The sequence below is a fragment of the Nansenia antarctica genome (genome assembly GCF_963989245.1).
Source record: "Nansenia antarctica genome assembly, chromosome: 9".
Taxonomy (NCBI): Eukaryota; Metazoa; Chordata; class Actinopteri; order Argentiniformes; family Microstomatidae; genus Nansenia; species Nansenia antarctica.
In genome coordinates this window covers 23,856,484-23,878,028 of record NC_137679.1, presented here as the reverse complement: position 1 = coordinate 23,878,028, position 21,545 = coordinate 23,856,484, and the positions used below count along the sequence as shown (strand labels likewise).

General features: G+C 45.7%; 1 protein-coding gene across 1 annotated transcript in view; it reads right to left on the bottom strand.

Moving 5' to 3' along the window:
• Positions 1-21,545, bottom strand: part of ccdc33 (coiled-coil domain containing 33) — a gene marked incomplete at both ends in the record, with an annotated part of 62,018 nt that overhangs the window by 17,510 nt on the left and 22,963 nt on the right. Inside the window, 9 exons of the mRNA XM_080539629.1 lie at positions 815-1,030; positions 7,083-7,185; positions 7,354-7,502; positions 7,787-7,906; positions 10,435-10,555; positions 12,092-12,183; positions 13,529-13,630; positions 15,882-15,991; positions 18,743-18,876. Of these exons, the coding sequence (XP_080395755.1) occupies positions 815-1,030; positions 7,083-7,185; positions 7,354-7,502; positions 7,787-7,906; positions 10,435-10,555; positions 12,092-12,183; positions 13,529-13,630; positions 15,882-15,991; positions 18,743-18,876 (1,147 nt within the window). The remainder of the gene's footprint in view (positions 1-814; positions 1,031-7,082; positions 7,186-7,353; positions 7,503-7,786; positions 7,907-10,434; positions 10,556-12,091; positions 12,184-13,528; positions 13,631-15,881; positions 15,992-18,742; positions 18,877-21,545) is intronic.

Genomic DNA, 21,545 nt, shown 5'->3' with positions numbered 1-21,545 from the left:
TTCAGCAAACACTGAATCTTATTCTGGGTCAGTGCATGAACCGTGCAAGGTCAATGTTATTTTCAGCTGAAAAGTATTATTTTGCTGCAGAGCTGTATTTTCCACCCACACTGCAGGTAAGAATTCAATGAAGCAGAGGGGAAAATAAGGCCAATATGTATACTGTATTAGATATACACGGCAGGCAGTATGGAGAGAAAATGACACTCTAAATGTTTTCCTCTATTTCCTGTATTCCTCTCCCTCCCTCCCTCCTCCCTCAACCTCCCCTACACATCTCCATCTCCTCTGTTCAGTAATTTATAGACTGATCGAAATAATAAATTACGGCGGGTCTACGTGACTGACGATACCAGGGCACTGTTGGTTCTGACTGGTGAAAAAAAGAGCAATCAGATTCTTTTCAAGGCAACCATTCCACAAAATCAATACTATATAACGGGAACTGATTAGTTCGAAATTTATACTCACAGTGGATATTGATCAGCTTCAATCTAAAGGCTTCTGACAGCCTGTGTAGATATACACAGATCAATTCACCGTTAATACAGAACTGAACCTTCAAGTATAACGAAAATAAAGTGCTAAAAGAATGTCATGGAGGAAAATGCATGCTTAAGTATGTGATGATGATGATGATGATGAAGAAGAAGATGATGATGATAACACCATTGACATACTAGCATTATATTGAATCCTCATATTTTTCATACCTGATGTTGTCTAGTTGTATAGTGTGAAAAGGTATTTGTCACACAATGTAGAATGATAGGAGATGGAGCCCTGGCATCATGTGACTGGTGGAGTGACTTACAGAGAGCTGAGGCTGGGGCTGGGTGTGGTGGTCAGGGTTTGTTCTGGGTGGGACAGGGGGGGTAGAGGTCCCCTCCTCCGTGTCCATCTGAGGGGGGAGATGAGGGAGAGGTGGCTCAGCAGTAAGGGTCCAGTCTGTCTCCTCCGGAGGCTGTGTGTCCAGGTCCAGGCAGGGCAGCAGGCGGGGGTCCACCGCCGTCAGGAGGGAGTCTGGACGCTACAACAACACATACTGCATTACCTCTCAGCTTACCATCCTGTATCAGTGTAATCAACAATAATATGAGTGCTGGGAATAGTTGTAATATGAACGTGGCTTAAAGTAATTGTACTCTCTACATAATAGAGGGAAAAGGCTTTCATGTACTCCTGATAACCCTGGAATAAAAGGCTTTTACTGCCTTGGTCGCTTTAATTGACACTTTGGTGCAGGGCATGAATTACGGCATGGCAGGCAAGACCCCCATTCTACTGAGGAAGGGGCCATCTCAGTTCACTCACTAGCCACTCCCCCTCTTCGGCTCTCCTTCCACCTCATCTAAATTGGAGCTGTGCACTGGAAATCGTTTTCCAGACTCTAAACTAATATCATTACCAGCGGATACACATCGCCAGGACTAATCCAGCTGTTCACCACAATTATGGTCCAGCCTCTTAGACATATCTGACATTAGTCCATTGAAACTGGGTTTTCCAGGCATAAGTTAATGATTGAGTTACAGGTTGGTAATTGCAATTTTTCTCCAGTGAAAAATAGTCCTGGTAAAACATTTATGCTGCTAAAAATAGACCTTTTAAATCCATTCAGGTCTGTTACCTTCTGTGGAGTCTGTAGGAATACACCATACTGTACACGCAACCAGAGAGAATTGTGACAAATGTAAGAACAAAGAAATTGTTCACAATTCCAGTGCACAATTGTAATGGAAATAATTCAGCAGGAAATGTTATTTTAAAACAGTGATTTCCATATTGGGTGTATTTTTTTTTTAGAATCACACAATTCAGAGCAAATTTGTCAAAAGTAGCCTCATTGGGTTACATGTAGCACCAATGAGAAACAAAAAAACAAAACATGACCACCCACTCGCGAAAAAGCGAAAAAGAGTGTCAATGTATAAAACCCCCAAATCTGGAACACTTAAAAAGGTAGAATAAAGAAATGTCAACTTGAAAAGGTTTGATATTAATTAAATCGATCTAAATTCATGGTCTCTAAATGAACAGTCAGTAGAATGTGCTGGGAAAGGAGGCAGAGAGCGCGTGGCAGAGACAGTCTCCAGGGCCCGCCACCGCTCTGCATCCTGCAACTCGGATGTTTGCTGCCGACGGATCCTTCATTAACCTGGCGTCTGGAGGCAATCTGATAAACAGAGGAGTTCTATACTGAGCAGAGGCCCACACATCTCTCTCTCTGAGGGGGGGGGGGGGTCTAGGGCACGTTCTCCAGGTCTCTCTCTGTGAGGGGGGGCGGGGTCTAGGGCACGTTCTCCAGGTCTATCTCTGTGAGGGGGGGGGTTTAGGGCATGTTCTCCAGGTCTATCTCTGTGAGGGGGGGGGTTTAGGGCATGTTCTCCGGGTCTATCTCTGTGAGGGGGGGGGGGGTTCTAGGGAACGTTCTCCAGGTCTATCTCTGTGAGGGGGGGGGGGGGGGGGGGTGTAGGGCACGTTCTCCAGGTCGGCGCGTGCCTGTAGACGGAGCGCAGCAGTCGCTGGGGTAAATGAGACATCGGGGGACAGGAAGCCCTAAACTATGCATGGTCACACAGCAGCGCCTCCCTCTAGTTACCATCTATTTGTTCTGCTCGCCTAGACCACCTGCCCACTGACACTTAACCAATACTGACTTTCTCTTCAAATATCCTGTCTACACACTCCAAAGGACCACTGATCTTATAGTATGAACAACAATAGTCGGTTTGGCTTTAGCCCATGTTACTGGAAATTCATCAAAGCACAAATGATCAGACTGCACATCTAGCTGCAAACTCTATCCACACAAGAGCATGTCGACAAAGAGCACTAATGATCTCTCTCTTTCTCTCTCTCTCTCTCTCTTTCTCAGAGAGGTATTGTAATGCTGTTCTGACTCTCCATCCAGCAGCAGGCAACCAGTTGCAGTAGTAAGCCTCCCTGGCGCTGTCCGTGGTGCTGCAGAGAACAAAAGCATCAAAGCCTCAGCCCTCCTTCCATCCTTCTCTCCCCTCTCCTCACACAGGGGGAGGGGCTGGCCTGGGCCGGCCTGGGCTGGGCTGGGCTGGGCTGGGGGGAGGCACCATGTGTACTTGATTCAATTAGCAAGTCTGCGAGGCCTCCCCTGGGAGAGAGTGCAGCAGAGCAAGGTGGCTGCAATCCCGTCTAACAAAGACTTTTAGCGCACCCTGTGCCCCCACTGAATCCACCTCATTAGTCAGCCAAGCGAGTGTGCATCCAAAAACAGCGGCCACATCACACTCCACAGCACATGGAGGAGCAGCCCTTATGGTGACTCTCTATGAGATCACACACTGCAGCGAGACAACATCAATCACTGCCTTTGTTTGGATTTTTCATTGCATTGTTGAAAGAGTGCACTGCAGGAATTTACAAACTGTAAACTCAGTGAAAGGGACACCCTATAAACCAGTATATTAGTACAAAGTACAGTATAGTACCCAAGTTAGTTTTTCCTAAAAGTTCACATTTCAATCACACTTCACTATCAATGTATAGTATCTGAACTAGAAGTACACACACAGATTCCACTGACAGGCATTTAAAACGAGGAAAGAATCCTGGCTGATATATCTAAAGGTCTGTGCCAGACTGGGTTCGTGTCTGAGCATCAATACAACCCCATATCTCCTGACAAACATCCGTCTTATCCACTGGACTGACTCACAGCACTGAACCCCCCCCCCTTTCCCCCACCCACACACACACACACTATCTCTCAGTTTTTCTCTCTGTTGCAGAGAATAAACACAGAGTTGAATGCCAGACAAATAGATATGGCCCGGCAGAATTGGTATTCATGTGCCGTACTGCCGGTCCTTTGAAATACAACAGATGTCTGTGTTTCTGCGTTTGCGAGTTGTCGCAATCACTTGGAAGCGGCGGTTGGAATTTGATAGCGGGTAGAATGGAAACACCTGTTTGGCTGGCGCTGCCCTGCTCCTCGCTGTCACTCTCTGTTTGCTCAGAGAAATATCAAATATCCTATAAAACCAGCAGCATGTAAAAATGACAAAAAACATTTGAAAACTAAATAAATCATAACAGTCGATAATAAATGGGATCCCTATACAGTCGCTTAGATGCCCGGTCAGAATCGAGGTATTGCCACCCGTCCAATTCGGGCATCCAGTGCCGATATGAACAGTTGAGGTGTGGTTAATGTTGGACAGATGGGGCCGTGGTGTGATGTATGATGCCTGGCCCCCAGGGACACTTATGGATGCCGTGGCTAAATTAACCATAGTGCAATAGATCAATCACAGGTTATTTTCTTTTAATGAAATGCTGGTTTTGATTTGTGTGCACACACACACGCACGCAAGCACGCACGGACGCACACAGACACATACACACACACACACACACACACTCATGCACGCAGGCACACACGCACGAACGAACGCACACACACACACACACACACACATACACACGCACACACACGGCATGGCACACGTGGGCGTGTTCTGTACAGGACAGACACACAGACACCTGCAGAGTTCTCGGTCCCCCTGGTCTCCAGTAGCAATCATGGCCATCATATGAGCTAGAGAGATAATTACACAGGTTCCACCCAGTAGGCTGGCCTGCCTCTGAAAACCTCTATATAACTCCACCGCTGCAATAACACCAGGCTGAACGAATTCCCAGCACTTTAATGCACAACTGGGAGTGCTCATTTGATTTGGCGTCCAACTGGAATGAAAAAACAAATTAATTTGGCACTTAAACCCCCCCCCCCCCACCCCCCCGCTGCTTGTGAATAATGTATCAACCAACCCCCAAACCTCATCCCTCTCTCTCCCTCTCCCTCTATTTCTGTATGATGATTCAACCCCTTTTTGCTCTCCCCACTCCCAGATTACACAGCTGTTGGTGTCCTCCATCAAAACCCTTTTACGTAAACATTGAGATAAATCACTGTTGTTTGAGATCCGTTTCACCAAGAATGCCATTTATCAGTATGATTATAACATCCATCTAAAAAGAGCAACATTGACCTCACAAGACTAAAAAACAGACGCTTAAAAAGGACTGGTGCACTGGTGCAAGGACATACAATGAACACTGTCATAATGATGAAGAATAGCATTGGTATTTACAATATGTAATCATTGTGTAATCATCTGTTCTTCTGTCAGACAAATCCAGTGCCAGCTCCTTCCTCATATTGAAAGCCAAGACCAAGTCCATGGTGGAGTGCCTGGTATCTCCACCAGTCTCTTTGTTCACTTCACACCAGGCAGTGTGTGTGTATGTGTATGATCTAAGCCTCAAACCCACAGTGGCAATTAACACAAGAGCACCCAAACCCCAGTCACACCCCAGCTCCCCCAGGGCTTGACAGACGGATGAGTTTACACCACGCTCTCATGTAGCCCATTATCCGATGAATATATGAGCAAAAAAAATGGAGGGCATCCTTTCATGTTAGTGCTAATTAGAGAAGAATACTATATCGAATACATACTGTAATAATAAAAAAAGTACCTAAATAACTAGAATGTAACTAAATAACATTTATACTACAGTAATGTAACACCATGTCAACAAGAAAAGCATTAAAAACACACTGTGAGAGTATTTATCACAATCTGTAAAACCACACAGGTAGGTAACGTACATTGACAATATAATGTTTCTATGAAGGGGGGGGGGGGCAATCACTCTCACATGCAGACTGTCTGGGAGCCCAGAAAACTGTATTGCTGAGGACATCAGGCCTTATATGGTGCGCAGGAGAAACATCCCTGTTATACCGTGATCTATTCCTCTCATCGTTCCAGCATGCCAATGAATCAGGCCTCGTAAAGGAGCCCAGGGGCAGGGGATAGGAGGCGCGGGCAGACAGATGGAGATGGATACACTGACTGGGCCCTGTTCCTGAGAGCTAGTAAACCCTCTTCTCTCCCACAGAGCCCATAAAGAACGCTGCATTAAGATAATAATGCTGTATAGTAATTATTAAAGAGCAATAAAGGAAGTTTAGTACCCTCTCCAGGCTATTGGCTTGCCGGCTGCACATATTTTTCTAGTATGTGCACCGGAGAGTGGTAGTGGGCTACAGTATATCCCTCCAGCTAGGCTGCTCAGTGTGAAATAAGGTTAGGAGGAAGAATCAGATTTGTGGATACAGTAGATTCGTTCTGTAATCATATAATAGAGTTTAGAGAGTCCTGTTATAAAGACCAGCAGAAGCTTTTAAACAGCAAATCTACTTTTCAGTCAATCCTACTTTACACTGAATGTAACAGTGTCTTGAGTGAATATCCGCTGAGCTTAAGAGGCTTGCTCATGGTTGTTAAAGGCTTCCTGTCAGTCGCGGCTTAGATAGCTATTTCAACAACACATTGATTGATTTCCCTGATGAGATCGATACATATGTTATGATATCAAATAAACTTTACGTGTGTAGAACCAATATTTCACATATCGGAACAAAGCGACAAGAGAGTACACGAATGAGGAAGAACGATATCAGTGTTTTGATTGGATGGACCCTCCTTTACTGATTTTTCCTAGATATGTGCGTTCTACTACCCAGTATCCTTACATTTTCAAAATCACATTAGGATAAGCTAATATAAAGCTATTTTGCAGTTTTTCTATGTAGGAGGCAGGCTAATTTACAAGCGGCTAACTAGTGGTCGTTGTGTGTAAATAGCAGCTTGAGCATTGTAAAGAGGGGCTCTATAGGTAAAAAAGGCACGGCTATCCTAGTGTTAACACTGCAGCTACCACTCTGAATCCATGTTCAGGACAAAAGGGAAATATTAACCGTTGAACAAGAGCCCATATATCTGTGGCTTCTACATGATGGAAAATGATGGTGTACAGTATACAGTAGGTCCCTCACATGAGAAGAAAAGAAAGCTTTAAAAAGGCATAGAACAGCACACGCACGCACACGCGCACACGCACACGCACACACACACACGCACGCACGCACGCACACATGCACACACACCCACACCCACACCCACACCCACAAACACACACACACACACACACACACACACACACACGTGTGTGCCTAATTAAAGCCTACTCACTCTCAGGGGGATGTGTTCCACCCTCACCCCCCCCTGGCCCCTCTCTGACGTCAGCTTCCTGTAGAGCTGCTGGTGCAGGGGCAGGGAGGAGAAGCCCAGGGGGCTACGGATGTACCAGCTCACCCGGTTCATCACTACAGTACACACACACACACACACACACACACACACACACACAACACACACAACACAAAGAACCACACAGCAACAACATATGAACACTAGAGTGGGGTACAAGAGTGGGTCATGATATAAAGCATGACAACCTGACTTGGTTATGTGTTGGTTACCGGTGGTTACGGGGTAGTACTCCAGCACCAGAGCGGCAGCCCCGGTGAAGACGGTGGCACAGTCTCGTTCCACAAACAGAAAGCAGTGGTTCCACACGGGCTGCCCCTCTGGAGACCCGGCCGGGGAGACCTGCACAGGGCACAGAGGGAGGTAGTGAGACGGCTCCACGGCCTCACAACAGCACGCGGTATAATACACTAGAATATGTTTGTCTCCCGACAATAACGTCAAAGCTTTACATGGGATTTTGCCTACTGTGCCACACCGGTGTAAGTACTGGCCTGCTCCTGAAATTAATGAGAGAATCTGTAGGTGTGAGCTGAGGGCATGGTGATCAACAGTTGGCACAGCATGGCACCTCCCAGCGGGGCAGTGCTGTTGTGGCGTGGCTGGGGTGAGAACGTGCCCAGCACCTGGCTGGTGCCCTGGGGGCTGGCAGATGGCAGTGACGCTAAGGTGTGCGTCCTCACACACAGAGGGCGGGCTAAGCCCTTGGTCCCTGGCAGCCAGCCTGCAGGTGAGGGGGGGGGCAGCTGTGCCAGCAAGAGGGAAGGATGGGCACACAGGACTACAGGGGTAGGATGGGGGGAGGGGGGGTCAGAGAGCGCCTGGGGCAGGCAGATGTTTCAGCTGATTACCGTTTGTCTGCATGCTTAACCATGTGACTGTATCATTCATTTGTCTTTTTTTTTTAACACCACCTTTATAGTATCTTAATCCCTCTCCTCCAACATTATTTGTTACTATATAAACAACAAAAGTAGACATTGTGATGGATAGTTTCAGCCCAGTGTTCTGGCAGGCTAGTTACTGCATGGTTTAGAGAGAGGCTGAGATTGCCAGGACTGTCATATAAGCTCCCCCAGATGAGCACTTGCCCCTGGAGGCTTCTGGTACTCAAATGTCATTGGCCGAGCAGTCTCTGGTCACACACAAAGGTCGGTAGTGACACTGGCTCCTCAGCTCCTTATTGATTCCCAATCCCCTGCCATTATGCAGGGCAATTACACAGCAAACTGACATTCTAATCATGGAAATTAATTCAGATTCTAAGGATTTATCTTGAATTGTAAAGTAGTGCCAATAAGCCATACTTTGATCTAAGGTCAGTGATTCCACTGTGGCTAACTAACACTTCAACAGCTTCCCCTAGCTGCTCAGACATGCATACCAATGTGTAATACAAATAAAGTTATTTTCAATTTAAATACATAGAGGTACATAGTGGTATATAGAGGTCATGTAAGATGCATGAGGACGTAATGTGTGTTAGATATTAGATGTATGAAGGCATAATGTTAAGATTGTGTTTTTGAAAAATGCTAAAGAACATGGTTGCGGCTTGCGTAACAAATCATTAGCATATACATTTTTGCTACGAGAAAAAATGTTTTCCATACAGGCTTAAACACCAGCCATCTATTCACATACGGGGCAAGTGTGAGCTCTATGGGAATGGCTGTGGAGAGAGAGAGAGAGAGAGAGAGAGAGAGAGAGAGAGAGAGAGAGAGAGAGAGAGAGAGAGAGAGAGAGAGAGAGAGAGAGAGAGAGAGAGAGAGAGAGAGAGAGAGACTGAGTGGCCTCACGCCTGTGTGGGCACAGATGGTGGGAGAGCAGGACATGCAGACCTGTCCTCTCCTCTCGCCCCCGCACACACTGGCACTATCATGTTGTGCACACTCACATATACTGTACAGAATACACAGGTCTGCCATACCAAGCACACATTCCAAGGCAGAGGGGGCAGTTAGCTAGTAGTGGTCAGACCTCAACATAACTATTAATTCACTGATTTCCATTTCTTGTGATTGTAAAACAGGGAGTGCGTTGGGACCTACTTATCAAAGGCTGATTGTGGTCCAAAGAGAAATGTAAGGCCAAGCAGGATCATCTGTGCAGTGGAAGATCAATATGCCTCATGTGGGGGTTGAATACAGAGGGGAAAAGCAATCTAAGGAGAGGGGTTGGGAGACAGGAGAACTGCGATGGCAAGCAGAATTGGAACAGCCTGAGTATATTACTAAGCATGTGAGATTTAGATCAGTGGGTGTGATCCTGCTCAGTGTGCATAATGATCACATGCCGGCGGCCGAAACAAAGACCACGCCTGTGTGGAGTACATTTATTAATGACAGGAAATCATATCGATGATTAATACTCTGAGCAGCTGGGGTATGTAAATATATAACTTGATTTCTATCATAGGATATTGAGAGCAGCTCAGTGGATGCAGATCAAGACCAATACAGATGGGGAGGAAAGAGAGGGAAGAGAAATGGAAGAAGATAAAGACAAGAAGACGGATGGATAGGTTGATAAATGAAGGCGAGCAGTTCAGCAGATCGATCAGTGGAAGCAGAGCAGGTCCCTCGGCGGGGTGGGGGGGTGGGGGGGGTGGGGCGTGTTTTAGTGCTGGAAGAGGAGAGGGGATGACACATTTCCTGTTAGAGGCGGTGGGTCCGGGAGGGAGCCGTGTGTCACGCGTGTGCCGGGCAAAAAGACGCATGAGGGGAGAGAGTGCGAGAGAGAGGGTGAGAGAGGGCGAGAGAGGGAGAGGGAGAGAGCACGGGGCCGCGGCGGTGCAGCGTGGCAGACGGTGATGGGGAGCGACAGCAGAGCTCTCTCTGAGAGAGGGAGGAAGACATGCAGGTTTGCCAGACTCCCGCTCCCTAGAGTTCCACTGGAACTGAGCCAGGCCCTGCCCAGCCTAGCCTATAGCCTATAGCTTATCCCAGCCCAGTCACAGACCACAGACCACAGTCATTAACCACCCCCACACAGAGACCAGTGCCCAGTGGTATTTCAAAAGTTTTAATTTGGATCAGAACAATGCAGATTCTTATTTAGATCTGATCCTGGATCGCAAAACATAATCCGGATTATTCTGATCCAGATTAAAAGTTTTGAAATACTAGGCCCAGGGTTTGGACAGTAGCCGGTGCTCTGCACTCTAGTCAGTCATATAATCAGTATATAATCAGTCAGTCAATATAATCAGTCAGGAAGAGGTCAGGGTAACACTGAGCCACACAGTGAAGAGTGCGGAGATGGAGGGGCTCACCTGAGGCTGGCCCTGAGCAGTGAGAGGCGGAGGGTGGAAGCTGGTCTCCAGAGGCTGTGGAAAGTGCACTGTGGTCACAGCGATTCCCGTTGTTCGAGGGGTGTGGAGAAGCATGGTGTCCCTACAAAAGACAGCACCTCCAAATGAAAACATGCACAACCACAACCGGCTTTCTCTAAAACATTGAATTTAATCAACTATTCTGAAGGAATTTAGCAGGATAAGAAAATACTAATATATATTTTTTTAAATCAAGGAATTGAATATCACTCAGGCAAAGAACGTTGACGTTTATAGTCTGAATATTGTGTTCATCTTCAGCTGATTGATGGAAACATAGCTACCATGAAAACAGAGATTTGCTCAACCAGAATAATGAAAATGTGGAGCAGTTATTCCTTCTCACAAATGATATAAATGAAAACATGAGGGTGGTGTCAGACAACCGTGTTTCCTGGAGATTACAATTCTAACACTGGGCAAGGAAATCTATTTGAGTGAGAAAAAACGAAAAAAGACATTGAACATTGTCGCACTTCCAATTGCGCCTTGGCAACAGCTCCACTATTATTAGAAGCCCTGTGCGTGAGGTAGAGCCGGCTGAGGAGATGGAGACAGGCAGACTCCAGTGACCACACACACACACACACACACACACACACCCACACACACCCACACCCACACCCACACCCCCCCCCCCCACACACACACACACACACTATGTCCAACCTAAAGGCTCTCTAACACTGACTGGGCTGAGCCAGGCACAAAGAAACACTTACTATTGAAATGCATCACCCAAAACCAAGATAGAAATCCTAATCAAATAAACATATTTTTTTTGCATACACAACAATGTTTTAACAAACATGTTGTTATTTGTCTTGTTTTCTTGGTTGGTGTGGGTGAGGGGAGGTGTTTTTTGCAGCATGTTACAGCATGTTAACAGGTTATTAGCTAGATTCAGTATTGGACAAAGCCGTGACGGATACAATTAGAAGCCGATGACGGTTTAAAGATCTGAAAAGGAAACGTAATGTGGAATTAACCCACAGGCAATAAATGTGGTTCATAGTGACGAAAATGTCACAAGCAGGCACTTAGTAAGCCTGTTTTCTAAGCCCTGAAAGGGTTTAATCGGTAAGGGCAGTTTGTCTTATTGCACACACATACATACACACACCCACACCCACACATACACACACACACCCAGACCAGACACACATTTTTGCTGCTCAGATTCAAGCTTTTAGCGCTCTATTTTTAGCCTCTGATGCACGTTCTCCATTGTTTCTCTTTAATTGATGTCATGAACCCTGAGGTGCATTAGCATGTAACAGGATGTAGTCCTGCTGGTATCTCTCTGCCCTCTCTGTGGGGAGTATCCCCGCCTCCACTCCACAAGCGCAACATAAGCGCAGACCTATTGACTTCGATTTTCTCTCTCGACCGGCTTCACTGCTGTGTGAACAGTAATGGAGGACGGGGCTTATTGGAATGGATGGAATGGATGTTGTATGTTTGACTGTATGAATGGATGTTGTGTGTTTTATAAAATCCCTCATTCCATTCTATGCATTACAATGAGCCCATCCTCAGATTTCGACCTCTACCAGACTCCCTTGAAGTAGGGTGGTCATCTCAGACCCTTACTGACCTATATGAGGGGTAGTCAGACACAATATGAGCCACGGCCAGCAGGGGCCCGGCAGGCTCCTTTAGGGGTTTCTCCACAGCCTGCAGGAGCACCTGAAACCAACCACAGTGTTACTAGGGGATGGGGAGAGAGAGAGGAAGATGAAGGAGGGGTGCATCACATATCCCCCCCTCCCCCCACACACACACACTTTCCATCCTCCATATCTGTAAACACAGCACATCTTGTCAGGATCTCAGTCAGGGTAAGTGATGCAGCAGCATGCACAGGCCTTTAAACTCATCTGCTATTCAATACCTCCCGGTATGGTGAAGATCAATGAAAAGATTCATTTAATAGCACCTTCGTTTTTTTTCATTCGGCTTGATTAAGTTATCATTTATTTTCCACATAATAGGTGAGTTGCTCTGAACTAGGAAGAGAGAGAGATCTTAGGTATCTTATCTAATTTGAGGGAAAAGATTTTCCTCATCATATGAATGAATTTTTTATGAATTTATGAATCCATAGTTGATGAACTAATCTCATAATATCACAAGATAATCATCTCTTTGAACCTTTTAACCCATTGACAGGAGAAACAGTTGGCTGGGGGCAGGGGTGCATATGGACACACATCCATAACATACTGTACAAAACAAGATATATAAAAATAAGTTATTTCAATGACATTTCAGCTCTTATTGAGGATGGTTATAGCAGAGGGGGTGCATGATCTCTGATAAAACTGTTTAAGCCTGGTACACACATAAAGATTTTCTAAATCTTAATAGATTTTTATCTGAGAGAAACCCCACACATGAAGATAAAAAATCATGTATTGAACAGTTTTGATCGTATTGTGTGTGGTGTGCTCCGATATTCCCAATACAGCACACCACATACATAAAGATCTGTCCTACAACAGTCTAGTCTCGTCCGCCAAGCCAGAAATCTCATGTGATCAGTGTAGTAGTACCCTGACTGACCTGTACGAGGCAGCCATGTGCGACAGGGCAAATAACGTTCTGAAGAACGAAAAGAAGAAGACGCATCAGTCAGCTTGCTTCTTGATTGGCTACATTCCATTCCACGTCACAATAGGACTCGTGAGTTGTCAGTTTTGCCAAGACACAAGAGGATTTCTGATCGTAAATATTGAACACGTTTAATATTTATGATTGTCAGCCCTGACCATTTTCCAAGCAGATTGACCACAGGATAATGTTGTAGATCTTTAGAGCCATCCGATAATCGGGCGTTTGCTGTCCTCGGTCGGAAGGGGGGAAATCGGGCCGAAATCGTCCAGATTATCTTTATGTGAGTACCAGGCTTTACGGGCTAGTGGTGTTTTAAGTCTCCACCCTGATGGTAGCATGTGAGATGATGGATGGGAGATGAGAAACAGCAATTCAATATGCAATGTTGAAACCTGGATGAGGAGGGTGGAGCTCGTACCTCCAACCCCGTGAAGGAGAAGCAGGGCTGTCGAGGGAGGACACTGACCTTCCTGACCACAGTGACGTAGAGACGCACCCCATACGGCACAGACCTGTGAGTCTGAGCCACAGAGAGTGAGGGGTTATGACAGTATAGAGTGTGGATAACAAGATCGGGGGAGGTTGGAGTTAGAACGGACTCATTATAATGCATTATAGGACGGCTCATTATAATGCATGGAATGGAATGAGGAACTGTGTCAAACATTTGATACCATTCCTCATTCCATTCCATGCAATACAAAGAGCCCGTACATACAGTAAGATCATTACTGCAGATACAGCATTAGATCATTAACAGGTTAATTTGTGTTTTATCTAAAGAGCAAAATGAAGGTTGGAATGGCAGAGCATTAATAGCATGCTGGTTTAGAGTAGCACTTCCGCAGTAGGGCAGCAGTCCAGCAGTCCATTAAGCTTCAATCAACATTCTGCAAAGTCCTATGTGCTGTGCAGCATTTTACTGCATCGACAGGTGAAATAGTCCGGAATCTGGATGGGTTGTAATGCTAACATTTATCTGTGAGGAGTAAAGGAGGGAACCACAGGGCCACACCACCAGTGATTACAGCTCAGCGCTCTCCAGAGTGTCCTCCATTAAAACAACACTGCACAGATCAATTTTTATAGTCACCATAAACAAGAGCGAGCTAGGGAGCCCTCAATGGCCACCGTATACATCAAACCTCCTGTTCACACTTGGTGCTGCATATTCAACTGCAGCCATCGAAACCCCAACTCTAACCCTGACCAGCCCACCATGTTTCCGCCCACTCTCAATACACAGCCTCAGACATCTCTCATCTGTCCATAGGACCTTGAATCTTAAATGCGGTTGAGAACAAAAAAAAGAAAAAGAAAACATTTTTAAAGGAAAAACTGCTGTAATGAAGGGTACAGTAAGTAATAAAACTACAATCAAATATTGCTATTATTGCCTATGGCGCTACTGACATTGAGCTGTTCATGAATAATTTATACCTCTCAGGGTTTTCAAGCCTGTTGTTTGGAGGGGAAAGGATCGCCAATCAAGTGTGAACTGAACTCACACACTGCCTCCTCAGTAGACCAGACAGTGACAGCTAAAGGGCAAATTCACAGCAGAGAGCACCAGCTCACACGCACTCCACAGGACTCCACTGCTTCTGCTGCTGTTTATTTGATTTTTGAAAACAACCCTCCTATAGACAGTACCACTTTGCTGCAGTAGTATGGTCTTTTTATTTATAGAAATCCAGTCCAAAGTCCAAAAACCTACAATAAATCAATACATAGTGTAAAGTTAGTGAATATGCTGGGGGGTACATCAACGGGAGAATACCCTTCGGACATGAACTGCTTTTGAAAGTTACAAAGCTAAACAAAAAAGAACCAACACCTCACACGTATAGGTGGATATGAATTTCAGAGACAACCAGTATCCATTCAACAAAAACAAAAAGAAACAAAATTCTTACATCTTAAAATGCAGGTGCCAGACACAAACAAGATTGGCAAGCTCTAAAATTGACTTTTACTCTGGCGTTCTCGGCTCGCAGAAGCAGTTGTACTGAGAAGGGTAAAGAGAGCATGGATTATTCATGTCTATTTCCACAGTGCAAACAGCTCCCTTTTGATGGATTGTGCCTGAGGCAGTCCTCCATGCTCAATACCAACAGTCCCAGGTAGCCCTGGCTCCATGCTGCCCCTCAGAGCTGTGATGATGAGCTCTATCAGAATCACAGACAGGGCCAGGGGCTCTCTTCCTGCTTTTATAGCCAGGCATAATGATAGTGTGTGGTCTGAGGTGAACCTAAATTTAAACTGGGTAGCAAGGAGAGGGTAGTAGACTAGAGGAGGCTACGAGGGGACACATGCTGATAGTACGTAGTAGAATTCTAGTCTGAGCTCATTTGAGCTCATCTGCGGGGTAGGAAGATGGGGGGGTTTTGTGATCATTTAAAAAAAAAAAAAAAGTTAATTGTTTTCAATAACAGACCTAAGAGGGAAGTCATGTGACTGTGATTGGCCATCATCGATTGTGATCAGCTGAGCCAGACAGATGAAGAAACAGACACAAGTTATTTGTCGAGCACCAACTTGAGGGCTTCTCATGAGGGTGAGCATGCAGGGGTCTGCTGGGTTCAGTGACGATGGGAGGGTAGCAGGGGAGGCTGCTGCAGGTAGAAATCGGAGGACGGGCTCATTGTAATGCATGGAGCTTAATGAGGAATTCCACATTCCATTCCATGCATTATAATGAGGCCATCCTCCGATTTCCACCTCCACCAGCCTCCCCTGGTGGGTAGGTATAGTACAGTAGGTGGGCTCACCTGCACCAGTTCCAGGTGGTAGTGGTGGAAGGGTCTGAGGTGGCCTACAGGCAGGCGGTAGTGAGCCAACAGCTCCTTGGTTGGGCTGTCAGCCACATTGAGGACCACCACTGCAGGAAAGGCAGAAGAAGACAACCCAATCAACCCACATCACATTGTATGTACTGTTATCACATGTACACCAAATACTAATAGTGCAACAGTCAGCCTAAAGTCAGCAGAATCCCAAGTCATGGGACTCAGAAACAGGAACAGAGTCTTGTGCCTGTTGTGTGACAGGAAACTGCAGACAATGTGAACCGGAACACATGCGCCTGACCATCACCAACACTTATGCTTTCGCAAGCTATTTTGATAAGAATATACTGACCTAATCATGATCCCAGGGAATGGGTTTGATGATCAAATAATTGGCCAATCAGTGCTTTAGAACACACGTAGAATACACCCAAAGATGACAACAAATGTGACCAAGGGAAATGACAAAGTGACTGTATAAAAATGCCTGTACATCCTAATACTGGGCTCATTCTCTGACACCTGTCCTATGCTGACACTGTCTTGATTGAGTCCAGCGCTGCATAACCTACTCTGCCTGTGATCCTCAATAAACTCCAAGTGTGAATGAAATAGAGCAACTCCTCTCCAGTCCTTCTTCAGAGCTGTTCAACAAAATTACTGGGGTCCAACACTGTTCAACACATGTTCAGTATAGAAAACCATTATGTCACATAACAGAGATCAAAAACACTCTGTTCAGCTGTTTTGTCTTTTCAGTCCCACCCTCCCCCCTAAATAATGTAAAGTAAAGAACAGAAATCAAATCAATATTTGAATCGTGTCAGTATTTAATTCAACAAAAGCTTTCCCTCTGCTACATTTAGTATGCAGCACTGAACATATCAAAGGGAATACAATGCGGAGTTAACTCCTCTATATTCTAGAGGAAACTCCTCTTAACAACTGCTCTCAGCAAAGCGCTCACTCCACAGTGTCAACATGGTTTTGCTTCCACATAAGCTCTGAACTAAGGATGAACCCTAGCGTCATCTTCTGCTCCACATAAAGTATCTGTAGACAGCAGGAGCACATGCCAAACTTCTCCTGGCACCGGACTTGTGGCGATGTGAGAGGCTATGGTTTAAATCCCTAGGAGAAATGCAGCCTGTCAACACCTCAGAGAGAGAGAGAGAGAGAGAGAGAGAGAGAGAGAGAGAGAGAGAGAGAGAGAGAGAGAGAGAGAGAGAGAGAGAAGAGAGAGAGAGAGGCTGATGGTGTGGTCAGTTGCGCTCAGTGACCGGTCCCTGAGTGATTCTGAGACATGACACTTTTCCAGCACATTCCTCAGAGCATCTCCTTGCACAAAGCAGCTGGAAGGTTAGCCAATGAACTCCAGCAATGGTCAACTAACAGTTCCAAATGCCTTAGCAACAGTTAGAATCCCTTACACCTAAGATCTCCCATCACTGTTTGCCAACCCGTGACTTGACTGTCCTCCAATGAGCATGCTTCACAGCACAGGGGAGGAGGCAGTCATGGACAAATAAAACACGGGCTCAAACAAAGGCAGGGCGGTATGGTGTCTGGAGTGTTGCAGTCTCTCTCTCTCTCTCTCTCTCTCTCTCTCTCTCTCTCTCTCTCTCTCTCTCTCTCTCTCTCTCTCTCTCTCTCTCTCTCTCTCTCTCTCTCTAGCATCAGTATTCCCTCCACATCCACTGCAATCATTCCCTCCACTCTTTGGGAGTGCCATTAAGCCATGTGTAATTATTCTGTCACTTAACAGGCAGCAACCATGCTGCTGGAATAATCAGGCCCACGCTCAACAATTATCATCAAAACAGAGAGGTCTTTCACTGCGCTGACGAGCAGTTCAAGGCAAAGCAATTTCACACACACAGATTTCCACCCCGCTCGCTCGTCTGAAGCTGAAAAGAAGAGAAAAAGCTCATGTTCTATTAGCATTCAGAAAGTGGCCAGTCATGTGCAACGATGGCTTGGAAGTATGAACCCCATTTATTTTTATTCTGAAAGCGATGTTCTTCCTTTTCGATTATCGTAGAAGACTTCTAAGACACACACACACACACACACAGAGTAATGCATTTTCTGACCCGGTCTTTGGGAGTTCAGAAGTTTCAAAGATAAAGATAAAAGTCAGATAAAAGTTGAGCATGGAATGGCATGGTTTGAGAAAAATATCACGCCCATTACGATTGTGTGTATATACAGTCACATGTATACACTCAAATGTATAACCCAGATAATTGGTGCCATCATTTCCACACATCACACTGCATACATCAGACAGTATACACTGTTCAATTTCATACATTCTTCATTTTGTAAACACTGAATTGAATAACAGCTGCACAAATAAATAGGGAAATGGAGGAGGAACGAGGCAAAGATGAGCCGTGAAGGTGGAGGGTAGATTTTTACTATGTGTTGATCCCAGTCTCTGACTGTGGCCCCCTGTTCCCTCCACCATGTTTGTCCTTGTCTTACATCGCCATGTGTGCCATGTGACTGCACAAGACGCCACACTCCGGAGATCAGCACTTAGAGAATGTTTAGACTCTCTCATGACCACGAGCACTGGGGTCTCTCTCCTGCCCTAGTTTTAGAAGAGGGTCAAAGTGCAGTGTACAGAAGTTGTCTGCTTCTTCATAGAGCGCATCGTTCTTCAGACTTATTTAGTCGCCTAAATTAGGTGTTGTTTTCAATATCGAAAAAAATACCGTTTTCATCGGGTTGTTGGCTGATCTCTTTTGCCCTCTCTAATGTACAGACTGAGCACAAGCCCACACAACATTACCCAATGATTTGATCATATTTGGTAGTGTTGCTCTTTGGCAGCTCACCCTCCTCTTGGGGCTGCTGCTCTTGCAGTTGGACTGAGAGCCTCTCCTCCCAGGAGGGACAGTGTGTGGGCTGCAGGGTGCAGTGGGTCACCCCCTGACTCCTCCGCCCACGGGCCTCATCCACTCCACTCTTCCTGCACAGAGACACATAGACACACACACACACACACACACACACGCACACACACACACACACACACACGTGCGCGCACGCACACACGCACACACACTCACACACACACACACACACACACATACACACACACACACACACATACACACACATACACAGCAAAGTCATCTCTGCTCATCTAGCTCCTCTATTTACCGTATAGTGAGTTGTATTTTGGAGAGAGAACCCTTGTTTTCATGCAATGTGTGTGCAATCACAAATCAAATCAAATCACATTTTCATTCATCACTTACAGTATATCGCATACAGTTGTAATTAACAAAGTGAAATGTTTTGGGATCTTGCTCCACACACACACACACACACACACACACACACACACACACACACACACACGCTTTCCTGCAGATCTGACCTGGGCCCTCCTTGTATGACGTCCCCAAAGAAATAACCATGCTGTAGTAATATGATGTTACAAAACACACACAGAAATAGAAGTTGAGCTCAAAATGCCTGGCTAATCAGCTGAACTGCCCTTCATCCTTCCAGACCTTTGAACAATTTAATCAAACATGCACACCCTCCTCTCTCCCTCAGAGGCCTAATCCCTCTTAACAGGAAGGCAGGGAACGTGCCTCCAGTCAGGGAGACTGGGCTGACCGACCTCGTGAGGCTGGCTAGCTGCTCCTAATCTCCTGAGCAAATGCATAGATACCACTGAAGGATCAGCCCCACACACACACACACACACACACACACACACACACACCACCCACACACACACACACACACATACACACACACACACACACACACACGTGCGCACAAAGCCACAACCATCAACTACTGTACCTACATTACTTCACATACGGCTCATAGACTGCGATTAAAGGACTTGATTGTGCTTGAGTGACTTGAGTGTGCTTTCGGCAGCGACACGGCAGAGCAGAGGCCTTGTGTTTGTGTGTGTACATTTTCTATAACCCAATTTCAGTCTGCGCTTGACTAGTCTCCACCGTTGACCATAACCCTAACACGGCACACCTTCATTGTCGTAAGACTATGCAGTCTCGATCCAAACCAATTGGAAAAGAAAATGTAAATTCTAGTTGTGAATGGATCTGAGCCCCCCCCACTAGCCCCTACCTCTGAGCTCCCAGCTAGCCCCTACCTCTGAAACATAGCCCAGTGGGGAGCCACGGTGGGTTCCCATCAACAGAGGACACATCACAGCTGGTCCCTTCTGCTTTGACGACAGATCCCAGGAGATCTCTCCAATGAGAGGTTGACACTCCACATCAACTGCTGCACTGATGTTGTGGAGAGAATTCTCATTGAACCCCTGTCTATTACCAACTCATTACTGCCATATAGATGCAGCACTGCCAGGACACATGGTGAAATCTACAACATCATGTACAGGTACGATATTGCAGTGAATCAGGAGGATAGCTGGGGGTGGGGCCTCAAATAGGGATCTCTTATTTGCCAACCCAACACATACAGTACTGATCCAATCAGAATCAGGGGTCTAATGATCGCAAGGTTGGCAGATCAGCGATTCGAGCCCCGGCTGGCCACATGTCGAAGTGTCCTTGGGCAAGACACTTAACCCCAAAATTGCTCCCAATTAGCGGGCCGGCGCCTTGCATGGTAGCTTGTCACCATTGGTGTGTGAATGGGTGAATGAGAGGCCAATGTAAAGTGCTTTGGAATAAGGTGCTATATAAGTCAGTCAATTTACCATTTACCAAACCCATTGCAAGGGGCATTAGGTGTATGATTAGAATGATGAGATCACAATTAAATGTGGACATTATCACAGTACTGAGACTGAGAAACTAAGTCACAGTGGTTTATAACCCTTCCTTTACAATGGTCCTCAATAAGTGGCATAAGACTGTCGCTTCAACTTTTCGATAGCCCATAGTCAAAGTTAGACGTTCATGCTCCAGTTCTCTAAAGTAAAGAGATGGAGCTCTTGGAATGCATTCATTATAAGTCTACGAGCGCAGGTGGATCTGATATCCCAAAGCTTTTAGCTTTAATATGTGGATGATGGATCTCTCATGGAACTGAAATAGAAGTTAAAAGACGCATCCTGAGATACAGTACAGTACTGTAGATCTTTGCACATTTTTGCACTTTTAAATTAATGATAGCATAGCCACTGAATCTTGAAGACAACGTATAAATGCTTCATGAGATTTGTTCAGCTTGTCTTACCCATAGACCTGAACCTGTATAACAGCCATCTTCAGTTGTTGTTTGTTTTGAGTTCAAATCGGAATTAAAAAGGAATTGGATTTAAATCTTGGAGAGTGAAGATTGGCCAGTCAAGACTTTCCACTTGGCCCTGAACAACTCCCTAGTTACTACGACAGTATGATTTGGGTCATTGTTTTACTGTATGGTGTAGCACCACCATTCATCAAGGGTCATACGTCTCCTAAAGACGTCCGCTTTCCCCTCTACTGTGTCTACTGTAACTTCTATCGCCCCCCTTGTACTGTTTCTCTGTTCCTCCAGTATTCCCAAAAAAAAAAGAAAAAAAAAGAAAAAAAGGTTTTAGAAGAAGGTGGTAGAAGAAGGTTTCTCGTTCTATCAATGGCCCCGGGCCTGAGCTAGATTACTCTTCCTGCCACGAATGGTGGACTGATGATTCACATG